Source organism: Equus przewalskii, chromosome 6 (assembly GCF_037783145.1).
Source record: "Equus przewalskii isolate Varuska chromosome 6, EquPr2, whole genome shotgun sequence".
NCBI classification, from domain to species: Eukaryota; Metazoa; Chordata; class Mammalia; order Perissodactyla; family Equidae; genus Equus; species Equus przewalskii.
Window position 1 is genome coordinate 73,975,073 of NC_091836.1, and position 13,174 is coordinate 73,988,246.

Here is a 13,174-nt window from a genome sequence, read left to right on the forward strand (position 1 = left end):
AGGGAAGATAATCAGCAACATACGAGTGTTCTATTTCCTATCTACAAAGACAGGGGATGAAGAAAGATGGTTCTTCCTAGAGAAGGAGATCATAGGATTTTTCAACAATCTCTTGATCACAGGAATGTATTTAAGCTTAAATATCTCTACTATATAGCTTAATTTCAAATACATATCAATTTTTGCTTTTACGTTTTTATTCTATCAAAACTAATTAATGCAGGAAAGAGAGGAAAATATACCCGTAATCTTACCCAAAGTCAGGTATCGTTAATATTTTGGCACACTACTCTTTCATAGTTTTCATTTTTTTTAATAGTTACATTAGATATCTTGCTTTTGCTTAATATTATGTTATCACTTTTAACAGTTTATGAAAAACATGCCCAAAATATCATTATCAATGACATAATTTTTGTCAAGAGGCAATATCTAATTAACGTAACATATGAATGTTGGACATACTGTTATTTTAATTTTAGTTAAAAAAAATTCTACAGAGGTGATGTTCCATTCATTTCTACTACTCTCAGTATTTGATCCTGTAATCATTTTTCTCTGGATCTTAATTTCAGGAGAGTTCACACTTGGCCCTGAATATTTAAGACGCATTTCGGGCTAGGACTTGTGCTACATACCTGGTGAACATTTTCTCACTTGTTCCTCACAACAGGTCTCGGAGGTAGATATTTTGAGCCCCATTTTAGAGAAGAGGAAATGACATGCAGAGGAGGATGCAGGTAGTTGAGGGAAAGGCAGTGCTGAAACTCGGATCTGTCTGATTCCTAGATCAGGACATTTTTATCCATTTTAACGAAGGCAGTCCCTTCAAGCTCTCATTTCAAGCCTCTTGAGGTAAATCCTTCACTTAGAAAAGCTCATTGCATCATAGATAAGGCATGTATCCATCTGATGTATCTCAACCCTCTAGCTACTACAGGTTACCTCTAGCTACTACCTCTTACCCTGGATTCTGCGTCTAATTAGCTGGAGCCCTCAGTTGAAGGGGAACTCAAACCTGTGAGTGGAGCAGACTCTCAGTGAGTGTGTCTGGAACATGACTTTTGGGCCAGGGTTTTTTATGTCTTAAAAAGTTTATATGTACCTGGTCTGCAGCATGGAACAAATTTGACCTGGAAAGGAGATCAAAAGGCACCCAAAATGCCAAATAGATCTGTGTGCTGACTGAAAGCCTACCTGAAACCAGGTGGACTAGGTTGTTGTACTCCACATGAAGGCTATTTCAGCAGACAGGTTGGGGTTTGTTCAACAGAGAGGAGAGTAGGGAGGACGTTGACTCTGAAAAACCATCTCTAGGGAGAGGGAAGGTAGATTTAGATATAACTACGAACATAAGACTCTCAAGTCCTGAGAGGATCAAATAAATACCAATAACTGTTCACCCTTTGAATCATATACTAGATGGTGTAGACATTCCACTGGTTATCTGAGAGAAAACAGAGGCAAGAGGTAAAATATATGATACATAAGGCTGTGAAGTCATGACAGCAGCACGTGGTGGTGAAGAGCCAGCTTTTGTAATGAAACAACTCTTACCCTTCCTAGCCAGGACTCAAACTTGGGCTTTGTGCTCCTGGGTACTTACTTTAACTCTTCTGAGCCTCATTTCCATCATCCATAAAATAAGAATAAGGCAACGGAGCTCTTAACTGACTTCTAGAATGATCTACATAGCTACATATATATATGTCAACTAAATATTAGGTGGACGACAAAAAGAAAGTAAATCAATGAAACTAACTATGTAAGCAAAATAAGTTACAGAATCATGTGAACATTTCAATAATTTTGGAGAAAGTATAGGAAAATATTTAATATCCACGTAAAATAAAAATCATCAGAAAACTAGGAATAATAGAGAAATTATTTAAACTGATGAAATGTATCCATAAGAAAACCATGGTTAACATCATACTTAATAATGTAAAACTAACATTTCTCCATTAGATTGGGAGTAATACAAGGATGCCCACTGTCAGTACTCCTGTTCACCCCTGTACAGAAGTCCAAATCATAGCAATATGGAAAGAAAAATAAATAAAAGACATAAAGATGAGAAGAGAAGTAAAACTATCCTGTTTGTATCTATAGTAGCAACAAAACATAAAATAATTAGGAGTAATTTTTCTAAAATGAAAATTACAAACTTTGACAAGAAAACTAAAGAAGACTCAATTGAGAGATACACTATGTCCATGATTAAAAGACTCAACGTTGTTACCATGACAGTTCTCCCTTAATTGCTCTATAACCTAAATGCAGTCTCAATCAAAATGGTAGCAGGCTTTTTGGAGACACTGAACAGCTGCTTTTGAAATTTATGTGGAAATTCAAAAGACCCAACAAAAATACTTTTTAAATAAAAAGACAAAGTGGGAGGCCTGACCTAACCCAATTTGGAGATTTACCATAGAGCTACAGTCATTACGGTAGTTAGGCATTGTTGTTGGTAGTGCTCTGGAGTTGATTCTCAGCATCCCGTGTACAGCAGAGCAGAACTCTGCTCAATCTTTTTTGTACCATCCTCTCACCTTCGTGGTGCTATATCAGACAATGCTCCACTGCTATTCAGAAGTGGATGGCCAGATCTTTCCTCAACCATGCTGGTATCTGAAATACCAGTAGCATAAATTTCAGCATTACAGCGACTTGCAGCCTCTGTAGTATGATAACTGACAAATGGTTGGTGTGGTTCCCTGACCAGGAAATGAACCCAAGCACAGTGATGAGAGCATCTTAACCACAGGCCCATCAGAGCTGGGTAATTAAGTACTGATCCTCCTATATGTAGACATAGAATTTTCAGCAAATGTGCCAAGGCAATACAATAGGTATAGTAATATTTCTTCAACAAATAATGATGCATCAATTGTATGTTTACATAAAAAATGAAAATGACTATCAAACTTACATTACACAAAAAATATACCCAAAATATTTCATTGACCTAAATTGAAAACACAGTACTATAAAACTTCTAGGTGAAAAATGTAGGATAAAATCTTTGTGACCTTGGGGGTAGATGTAAAAAAATCCCATAAATTGAAAAGAAGAACTGATAAAATTGCACTTTGTAAAAAAGTAACTTTTGCTCTTTGAAAGATACCATCAAGAAAACAAAAAGGCAAGCCATAGACTGGGAGAAAATATTCACAACATATGTATCACCAAAAGGGCTCAAATCTAGAATATATATACAAGAAAATTTAATAGTAAGAAGATAAACAACCTAATGAAGAAGTGGGCAAAAGATTTGAACAGATGTTTCACAAACCAAGATATAAAGATATCAATAATCACAAGAAAAACTGCTCAACAGAATTGGTCATGGGGTAAATGCAAATTAAAACCACAAGAATATACTACTTCACAAACATTGAAACAGTTAAAAACTAAAAAAAAAAATCATCAAATACTGGCAAATTTTGAAATTCTCATAAAATGTTGGTGGGGATGTAGAATGTTTTTGGAAAACATTTTGGCAGTTTCTAATACAAGCATACTACAGTTTCTATCTACAACCTAGCCATGTTATGCCTATGTATTTGCCCAAGAAAAATGAAAGCATGGGTCCACACGAAGATTCATAAATTTATGTTTGTAGCAGCTTTACTTGTCAGTCAGAAATGGGAAAGAACCCAATCCCTGAACAAATGAATGGGTAAACAAATTCTAGTAAATCCATACAATGGAATACTATTTAGCAACAAACAGAAAAGAACTATCGATGAATGAATCTCAAAATCATTATGGTAAGTGAAAAAAATAAAAGCAAAAATATAATTACATCTTGTATCACTGCATTTATATAAAATTCTAGAAAGTACAAACTGATCTTTAGTGATAGCAATTAGATACATGCTTGCTTGGAGACTGGGGTAGTAGGAGGGACATATTACAAGGCATATGAGGAAACTTTGAAGAGTAATGGATTGACCGTGGTAATGGTTTTATGGATATATGTATATATAAAGACTCATCAAATAATACATTTTAAATCTGTACAGTTAATTGGGTGCCATTTTCTAGAATAAAGTTAAAAAGTTATGCAGTATACCCTAATGCACCTGTCACTAAAAAGCACTTCTAAATAGATTTTACATCTAAATATGAGAGAAAAATAAAGTGATTCTATCCGTAAATACATAACAGGCAAAGAGTTCTTCAATCAGCATGGAAAACACTAGCCATTATCTAAATGTTTGGTAATTGAGCTTCTATTGAAATAAGGACACATTTAAAACTAAATAGCAAGAAGATAAGCAATCCAATGAAGAAATGGGCAAAAGATTTGAACAGATGTTTCACAAACCGAGATATAAAGGTACCAGGAATGAAAAGAAAAATTACTGAACACTATTAGTCATGGGGGAGATGCAAATTAAAACCACAAAAACATACCACTACACGACCCTCAAAACAGTGAACATTTTTTAAAAAGTCCAATATTGACATGTTCTGAAATTCTCATAAAATGTTGGTGAGAATGTAAAGTGTTACAATTTTTGGAAAACAGTTTTGCAGTTTCTAATAGGAAAATGTACTTATCCTATGACCCAGCCATTTTATATCCAGGTATTTGCCCAAGAAAAATGAAAGAGCAGGTGCAACCAAAGGTTTGTAAATGTGTGTTCATAGCAGCTTTAATTGTCACAGCCACAAATTGGAAAGAACCCAAATCTGTGAACAAATGAATGGTAAACAAATTGTACTATATCTACACAATGGAATACTATTTAGCAACAAACAAGAGAGAACAATTGATGAAGGAATCTCAAAATAATTATTGTAAGCGAAAGAAGGCAGAAAAAAGTATTATGTATTGTATCATTACATTTACATAAATTCTAGAAAATGAGACTGATCTTTGGTGACAACAGGTAGATAAAGGGTGGCCTGGAGACTGCAGTAGATGGAGGGATGTACTACAAATGAACATGGGGAAACTTTGCAGAGTGATGAATTGATGGTGGTAATGGTTTTATGGATATACGCATATGTCAAGATTCGTCAGATAGTACATTTAAAATATGTAGAGTTAATTGTGTGCCTGTCTTTATACTAAAGTTTAAAAATTATGCAATATGCTCTAATTTACTAAAAAGTAATTCTCAATGGATTTTACGTCCAAATATGAAAGAAATACAACGTCTGAGGTGACTATATTCATAAACATAGAACAGACAAAGATTTCTTCAATAGGCATGGAAAGTACTAGCTCTTATTTACATGTTTGGTAATTTGTATTACATTGAAATAAGGACATCTGTTCTTCAAAAGTACAACAAGAGTATCCTACAAAGAAGCAGAAAATGTTTTCAATGTGTATAACATAGATAAGGATTACTTCTAAAATATATAAAACTCTCACAAATATTAACTAAAAAGTAATATAGGTAATCCAGTATAAAATGGACAAAGGTCTCTAATTTGTGAAAAACAATATCCAAATGTGCCATGAATGTATAAAAATTTGATTCAATCTAATTAGTTATCAGGAAAATGACAACTAAATCACAAAGAGCTACTATTATATACGCACTACACAGCTAAACTTATTAAGGGCTGTATCAGGTATTAGGAAAGATGTTAAGCAATGCAAATTCCTATATTCTGCTAATGAGTTTAATTGTGTTACGTTTTCTTCTAAAGCTGGAAGATGTCAGTACCCTATAAATTAGCAATTAGAATTTTCGGTTCAGAAACCGTCATTCTAAGTGCACCAAGATACATATACAGGGATACCTACGAATATATTCTTCATAATTGAGCCTTTTCAATGTCCGTAAACATAGGATGAGTAAAGAAATCATAGCATATGAATACCATGGTGCATTATGTAGGAAGAAAATGAGCATAATGAGGTACAAACAATATCCTGGATGAAAATCATGAAAACAAGACAGAAAAATATGTACTTTGTTATTCTATTTACATAAAATTTAAAAAGAAGTACAACCAAATTATAGGGTTTAAGAATGCATGCTTAGGTTGTAAACATATATAGAAAAACAAGGAAGTAATTATATTATCAGATGTTAGTACAAAGATTCCCTTTGGAGAGAATGAGAGATTGTGCTGACAAAGGGCACACAGAAGGTGTGCAGGTAATGAATAGTGATTCATTTCTTCAGCTAGTTGGCAGTTTCATGGCTGCTTCCTTTATAATAATTGTTTTCACTTTTCTGTATGCGAGTTAGTTTTCAAAGAACAAAGAGAATATGACTGCACTTGTGGCTCTATTGCTTATTTGTTTCTAAGCACGTACATCAAAGATTAAATTCTAACTACCTATTTTATGCAAGGTGACGATATTACCTTGTTTGTATTTGAACTGAACTGTCTACTCTTACAAACTGACCTATGTTTAATCTTCTATTTGACATTTAAAAGTAGTTGCTCAATTATTATACTTTGTTATTGTTCTCTTTAATTAATTATAGGCTTACGTAGCTTGACTGCCGACCCACAGTCATATTATACCCTACATTCTTCATTTAAAAATTATTTTATTTCATAATATATATTTGTAAGGTCTTTATTGTTTACCTTCTCTCTTACTCTATAGGAGAAATGAAACCATGTATTTCGAAGCATAGAGGATGTGTTTCTTTTTTTCTTGATACACATAGGGAATTTTTTTTCTTTTTGACTTGGGCTTTCCAAATATAGGTGTTTTTCTCATTTCATTTATGTACTTTTGTTTATTTTTTTACTTTATACTTTAAAATATGGTTTTTCAACTCACTCATGATTAATCTATTCTCATATTCTGTTTGTTTTGGTTTTCTCATTCAGGAATATCACACACATCATCTCCATTCTTTATCCTTTATGTATAATAATCTCTCATACAGAATTCATATATTAGCCATTTTTCTTATCAGTCATTCATTATGGATGTCACAAATTTCTGAACATTTAATGCTGTAATAGAGAATCAAAATGAATTAAGTTTTTATCTTATTAAACTTATTTTTAATATGTCTGATAGCCACTAACATGTTGTATTATTCCTTTTTTCACTGATTTTCATTTCTTACCTCAAATATTTCATATCTACATTAATTTTATTAAAAACCAAGAACACAATGAACCAAATTTATGTCTGTTTATTCAACAAGATTTTCTTTCCCAAATTATCCTCTACCTCTGCCTCTTGAAGGATATGGTCCCTTCCTTTCTTTGTAGTGAGATGTTTTCTTGGGTTATTTGTTCTTTGAATATGAATCTACCCCAAATTAGAGATCCAGATGTCTCTCCTTGTAAACTTAGTTCTTCTTAAAAATCATCTTATTGGTTCTTAGTCTTGAAGGTTGCTTGAAGAAATTAAACCCCATCTCTATTGATGTAGCATCCTGACAGAGGTCCAAGGTGTGGACAGAGCAATAGCAAAGAGTGAGGAAAGAGTCCAAGTATCTGTTTTAGGAGTTACTTTCTCAAGAGCCAATTTTGTGTTTGGGCCATACTTTATTTCAGGATTATGTAATGATTCATTCAAGCCATCATTGATGTTTAAACTCTCTAGTGTGCAGATTTTCTGTATGGTGGTGTTGCATGTTACCTTAAAACCTCCAGATGGGTTGCTTTTGATACCATTGATGAACAGCAAGAAAATGATTAAATTTTTGTTGTTCAATGTTATTTTTACCGAGGTTCTAGGAAGTCTCAGACATTCTCCTATGTACTATTGATGCAAGTGTATATGAGACACAGGTCCAGTACTCAAGATACTTACTGTAGGCAATTACTAAATGCAGTGGAATTGTTTTTCTATGTGTTCCATTCTGGAACTTTAACCTGCAAATTCAGGTAAAACTCGAATTGGATAAAATCATTAAAATGAGTGTGTCTGGAAGGATCTTTCCTATTAAAACGTCTATGACATTTTTGTTTCCAAAAAGTATATTTGTGAATACATCCAATTTTTTTCTGTCAATATTCTTTTGTGCATTCTTTCCTTTGCCAATCCATCACTGTTTATGGTATATGAGATGCATCATATATTTTCTGCTTTTCTGATATTGGTATTACTGATATTATATTATTTTTATATTCAACAGTTTTTCAGAGAAAGTAGACAAAAATAGGTAAACGGTTATAATTTGTTGAAACATAGATTCACAAGCAGATATTAGACAATGAGACATAGCCAGAATTAGAGCTATGGGTTGGGTTATCAGTTTGAGACTATTGAGTTGTGGTGTGGTCCATGGAATTTACCTAGAATCATGTTGTTTTCTGCAATTTTGTTTCTATGTAGATCTAAGTGTTGCCTGAGAGGGGCCTCCAGGTTTAAGCAGACAGGTCAAAAACAGAAGAATAATGGAAATAGTTTGAAATCTCAGCATAAGAGGGTTCCGTTCTTATATGAGTAGCAAACCAAGGCTCTTAACAATTTCATGATTTCTCATATACCTCCTTCAATTATGAGCATATGATATTTAATGATATTTTTTCCAGATGTAGATATTTGTAGAAGATATAACTTTGCCAATTTCAATTTGCTACTTTGAACAAACCTAAAATCTTTATAGAAAGAACCACTAATCGTCAAGGTGTTTTTTTGGAGAAAAACATTTTCAGGACGTGGTCGCGGATTTGTTTGGTCTTCACTCCATAGACAATAGGGTTGAGAAAAGGTGGGGCTAAGAGGTAAATGTTTGATAGTAGGATATGAACATATGGTGGTATGTGTGAACCAAACCTATGTGTGAAGAAAGAGAAGAAGGCGAGGAGGTAGAATTGTAGGAAGACACAGATGTGGGCAATGCATGTATTAAATGCTTTGAATCGTGCCTCCTTCTGGGGCAGTCGAAAGACAGTGATAAAGATTTGGACATAGGACAAGGTGACAAAGATTATGTCAAATCCTAAGATGGTGAAGGCAACAAATAGACCATATATCTTGTTGATCCGAATATCTTCAATAGCTAGCTTCACAATGGCCATGTGCTCACAATAAGAGTGGGAGATGATTGTAGTCCGATAGAGTTTCAGACGACATTTGATCAGTAAGATGGATGGTGCTACAAGAACAGCAGCCCTGAGTGTCACTCCAACTCCAATCCTAGTCAAGAGTCGTTGGGAGAAGATGGTGGCATGTCTCAAGGGGTCACAGATGGCCACATAGCGATCTAGGGCCATCACCAGGAGGACCCCTGATTCAACTGCCTGGAATGAGTGAATAAACCACATTTGTAGAAGGCAAGCTTCAAAAGAAATCTCTGGCAAATTAAACCAGAAAATGCCTAACATTTTGGGAAGAATACAGGTGCTAAGCACAATATCTGTGGCCCCCAACATGGCTAAAAAAATGTACATGGGTTTGTGGAGGCTTTTTTCATATTTGATTATAACTAAAATTAGGGAGTTCCCGATCACAGCACTGAGGTACATGACAGAGAATGGAATCCCAATCCAACACTGCACTGACTCCAGGCCAGGAATCCCAGTGAGTGTTAGCACAGAGGGCATGAAGATGGAGCCATTGAATATGAGCATGGTGGTGTGGTCAGCAGAACCAAGGAGTGACAATCTTGTTTCTATTTTCTGTCAACCCTATGTGAATAAAAAATAAGAAGAAATTAATTTATTTAATTTATTTTAGCAAGTTATACTTTAGTTAGATTAGCAGTATATCATTTTAACTTTTCTAGCCTAACTACTCCTATCTAATTTTCTCTCTCTTTTCCCAAAGTGATTGAGAGGTCAACCATCAGGTTCAATGTTTCTACATGTCTCAATCATTTTCCATGAGTAAAAATAAATGAATTGGGTTGCCCCCCTAGCCCTCTTCCTCCCTTCTCCCCCTCTGGTAACCACCAATCCAATCTCTGTTGCTACGTGTTTGTTTGTCATCATTTTTATCTTCTACTTATGAGTGAGATCATATGGTATTTATCTTTCTCCTCCTGACTTATTTCACTTAGCACAATACTCTCAAGGCTCATTCTATTCATAATGACACAGAAGTCTCTATGAAATATTATGTTTTCTTTGCTTATAGCCTTTGCGTCTTCTATCCACTCAAAATACAATTTCTCTGAGGTGACATTTTTCTTCTATGCATGTTTTTCATAGGACTGGATCCATCCTGTTCATGTCCCAGTCCTCCACTGGTTACTTCAAAACATAATGCTGTATGCTTCCAGGGCCTTCTGTAAGTGGCTTTGCCTTATCATTTTCCAAAGTCCTTGGGAGTTTTCCTTCTCACTGATTCCCTGCAACTTGTACTTAACTTTTCTTCAAAAAAATATTTCTGCCACAGTATGTGCAAAATGCTAAGCTACAAATTTTAATTTTTTTCTTTAATTATTTGCAAAGCTCATTTTCAGATACCATTTAGACAAAGTATAAAACAGACAGAGGTAGAGGAGGACCTGAAACAACAGACTGGGAACGAGAAAAATTTCAGAATCATGTGCTTTCCATATTCTTTCAAGTTTTTTTTTCCCTTTGATAAATTTTGGTTGGGTCTGTGTTTGACATGTGAAACGATACCTATAACCTCCCCCAGGTCAACTGTAGGAGCATGTATTTCTTCTTTTCTTAAACCTTAGTCAACTCTGAGCAAGGCCTTCGTTTCTGAGACTTTTTGTTCAGGAACTCCTCCTTCTAGTAAATACACAGTGTGCCAATGTGGATCTTCCTCATGTCAGACCGTACACAAATTAGAAGATTATTTCCAAATGATTTTATTCAATACGCATTAATTTAGTTGCATAATATTCCAGAAAGCAACTGGGGAACAAACACAAATTTATTTTTCCTCCATGAAGCATGGACATAGTGCTGAGTGCTTAGAATTCAAAAAGTAACCTCCGCTACTTATTAACTATGTATTATGTTATTCAAGTTAAGATTTTTAAACATTTAGATTATTTTATTTCCCTTAGTTTATGGTATTGGTGTCATTACACTATTTTATTAAGTAAAACTAAAGCTTATTTTTGTTATAAATAAATCTACTTGAATACAAATTCCATGGCATATTGGCCCTGAAAGAGCAACAAAAACAACTGTGTTCTTGAGATTTTCTAATTATATTCAGTAAGTTGGTGAGATATATATCAGTGTGTAACTAAATCAGACTGGGTTGTACAAAAATATTCTAAAGACTTTAATCATTCTGTGCCTTTTAGATTCTGAAGGAAATAACCTCTATATTACCTTCCTAATTCACCAAATAGCTATAATATATACAATATAATATATGTTTATTAGTTGCTGCATGTCTGGTATAAGAAATTTGCAACATCATATCATTCCTACAATTCATATAGCTGCCAAAAATCTCTGTGATTTGACTCAAAATATATGATACTGCCTTTATTAGGAATACTAATGTAGGAAATAACACAGGGCCACATGAGTAATATTTGATCTAGAGTATTCTTGGAGAATAACAAGGAAGCTGAAGCTCTACAGAAATATATAATGTGACTAAGTGGGAAAGGGAGCAAAAAGATAAGAAGCAAGTAAACAAACTAGCGGGCAAATACAATCAAAAAGACTGTCTTCAGATGCCAGCCCAGTGGCATAGGTTAGGTTTACGTGTTCTGCTTCTGCTGCCTGGAGTTTGCTGGTTCAGATCCCAGGCGCGGGCCTATGCACCGCATACCAAGTCATGCTGTGGCAGGGGTACCATGTATAAAATAGAGGAAGATGGCACAGGTGTTAGATTAAGGCCAATATTCCTCAGCAAAAATAGGAGGATTGGTGGTGGATGTTATCTCAAGGCTAATCTTCCTCGAGAAAACAAAAACTGTCTTCAGTCTCAAAGACCATACATCATGTGAAGAAAATAGTTACCTTCCTTCTTGACAGTCTTATATTTCCAACTTCATGAGACCTGATTGATATTATTCTAGGGCAGGACAATTGCCATTTTAAGTCAGATAAATTTTTACTGTGGGAGTTATTCTCTATATTGTAGGAGATTTGGCAGTATTCCTGAATCCTACACATTAGAAGCCAGTAGCATTTTGCCTTTTAAACATTCAATCTGCTAGAAGCTTGATGGATAGCATGAAGGACAGGAAAACGAGGCATAAAGAGATCAAGTTAGAAAGATATTTGTGGTAGTTCAGAGGAGATATCATGGAGTGAAGTGGCAGTATCAGAGGAGTACCAAGGAAGCACTTTCTGTGAGACTCACTGACTTGATGTAGGAAATTGAGAGAGATGACGCTAAAGATGTTCTTGGGTTGAGAGTTGCAGCGCCAGATAACAGAAGACAAGGTGGAAGCAATTTTGTGCATACAGATAGGTAGATGTTTAGAAGAGGGAAGAAAGATTTCTCAAAGCCTGGAAATTCATACCCCAGGGAAACAATTATGAATCTTATGTATATCATCAACCCTGAACCATTAATACTACGTGAAACTCTAATTCTGACTCAGGATGATTCTCAGAAACAAAAGATTTAAGGGATTTAAGGTCTAAATCCAGCTTCCTTACAATTTCAGGAAGCTTTTTTCTCTATAAAGTCTCTGACATTCGCTGTTTGATCTTTGCCTCAAGACCTCCAGTGATAGAGAACTCTCTTTGTTTTCTGAGATGTCTTGCCACATTGCAGCACAGCGCCAAATGTCAGATAGGTCTTCTTTCTATTAAACCTCAAATTGTCTCTGTCTTTATTTTTCAGCAAGGTTCTAAATCTTCATTCCAAGTTCCAACGATAAACATCAACCATAGATCATGGTGGTTAAAGCACAGGTTGTTAAGTCAACTGAGAGAGTTTAAATACTAGATGCTACTGTTTAGCTTTCAGGCAGTTATGAAACTTCTGTGTGTCTCAATTTCTTTATTGTTAAAATAAAGTTAATGGATAGAAACACAATACTGGGTGACAGAGAGGACTAAATGACATAATCCATCTGAATATTTAGAAAGAAATTTAAAATGAATTGAAATGTTAATAAAGGCCAGTTACGAATCCACAGACATATATTCTCTCCTTCTCATGAATATCTTCAGATGTTTCATGAGTCTTTCACCTGAATTAGCCTTTCCTCTAAATGACTTGAAGGGCATCATTTCCCATGAATCTTTCCCAGTCTAAATATAGATAACTTCCTGATCTTTTAGCAAATAAGCTTTCTATTCATGTATTAGCCTCGTCTCTAGAGATCCTCTATTTGTCACCTTC

At 34.7% G+C, this 13,174-nt stretch overlaps 1 protein-coding gene across 1 annotated transcript; it reads right to left on the minus strand.

Annotated features, from left to right (window-relative positions):
* Positions 1-7,117: 7,117 nt before the first annotated feature.
* LOC103554204 (olfactory receptor 52A5-like) lies at positions 7,118-12,661 on the minus strand. Its single transcript, XM_070626710.1, has 2 exons — positions 12,484-12,661; positions 7,118-9,582 (listed from the first exon to the last, which is right to left on the minus strand). The coding sequence occupies exon 2, from the start codon at positions 9,523-9,525 to the stop codon at positions 8,575-8,577; it is 951 nt and encodes a 316-aa protein (XP_070482811.1). The 5' UTR covers positions 9,526-9,582; positions 12,484-12,661; the 3' UTR covers positions 7,118-8,574.
* Positions 12,662-13,174: the final 513 nt, after the last annotated feature.

Coding starts and splice junctions, on each gene's coding strand:
- LOC103554204 (XM_070626710.1), bottom strand. CDS start 9,525: ATGCTCATATTCAATGGCTCCATCTTCATGCCCTCTGTGCTAACACTC.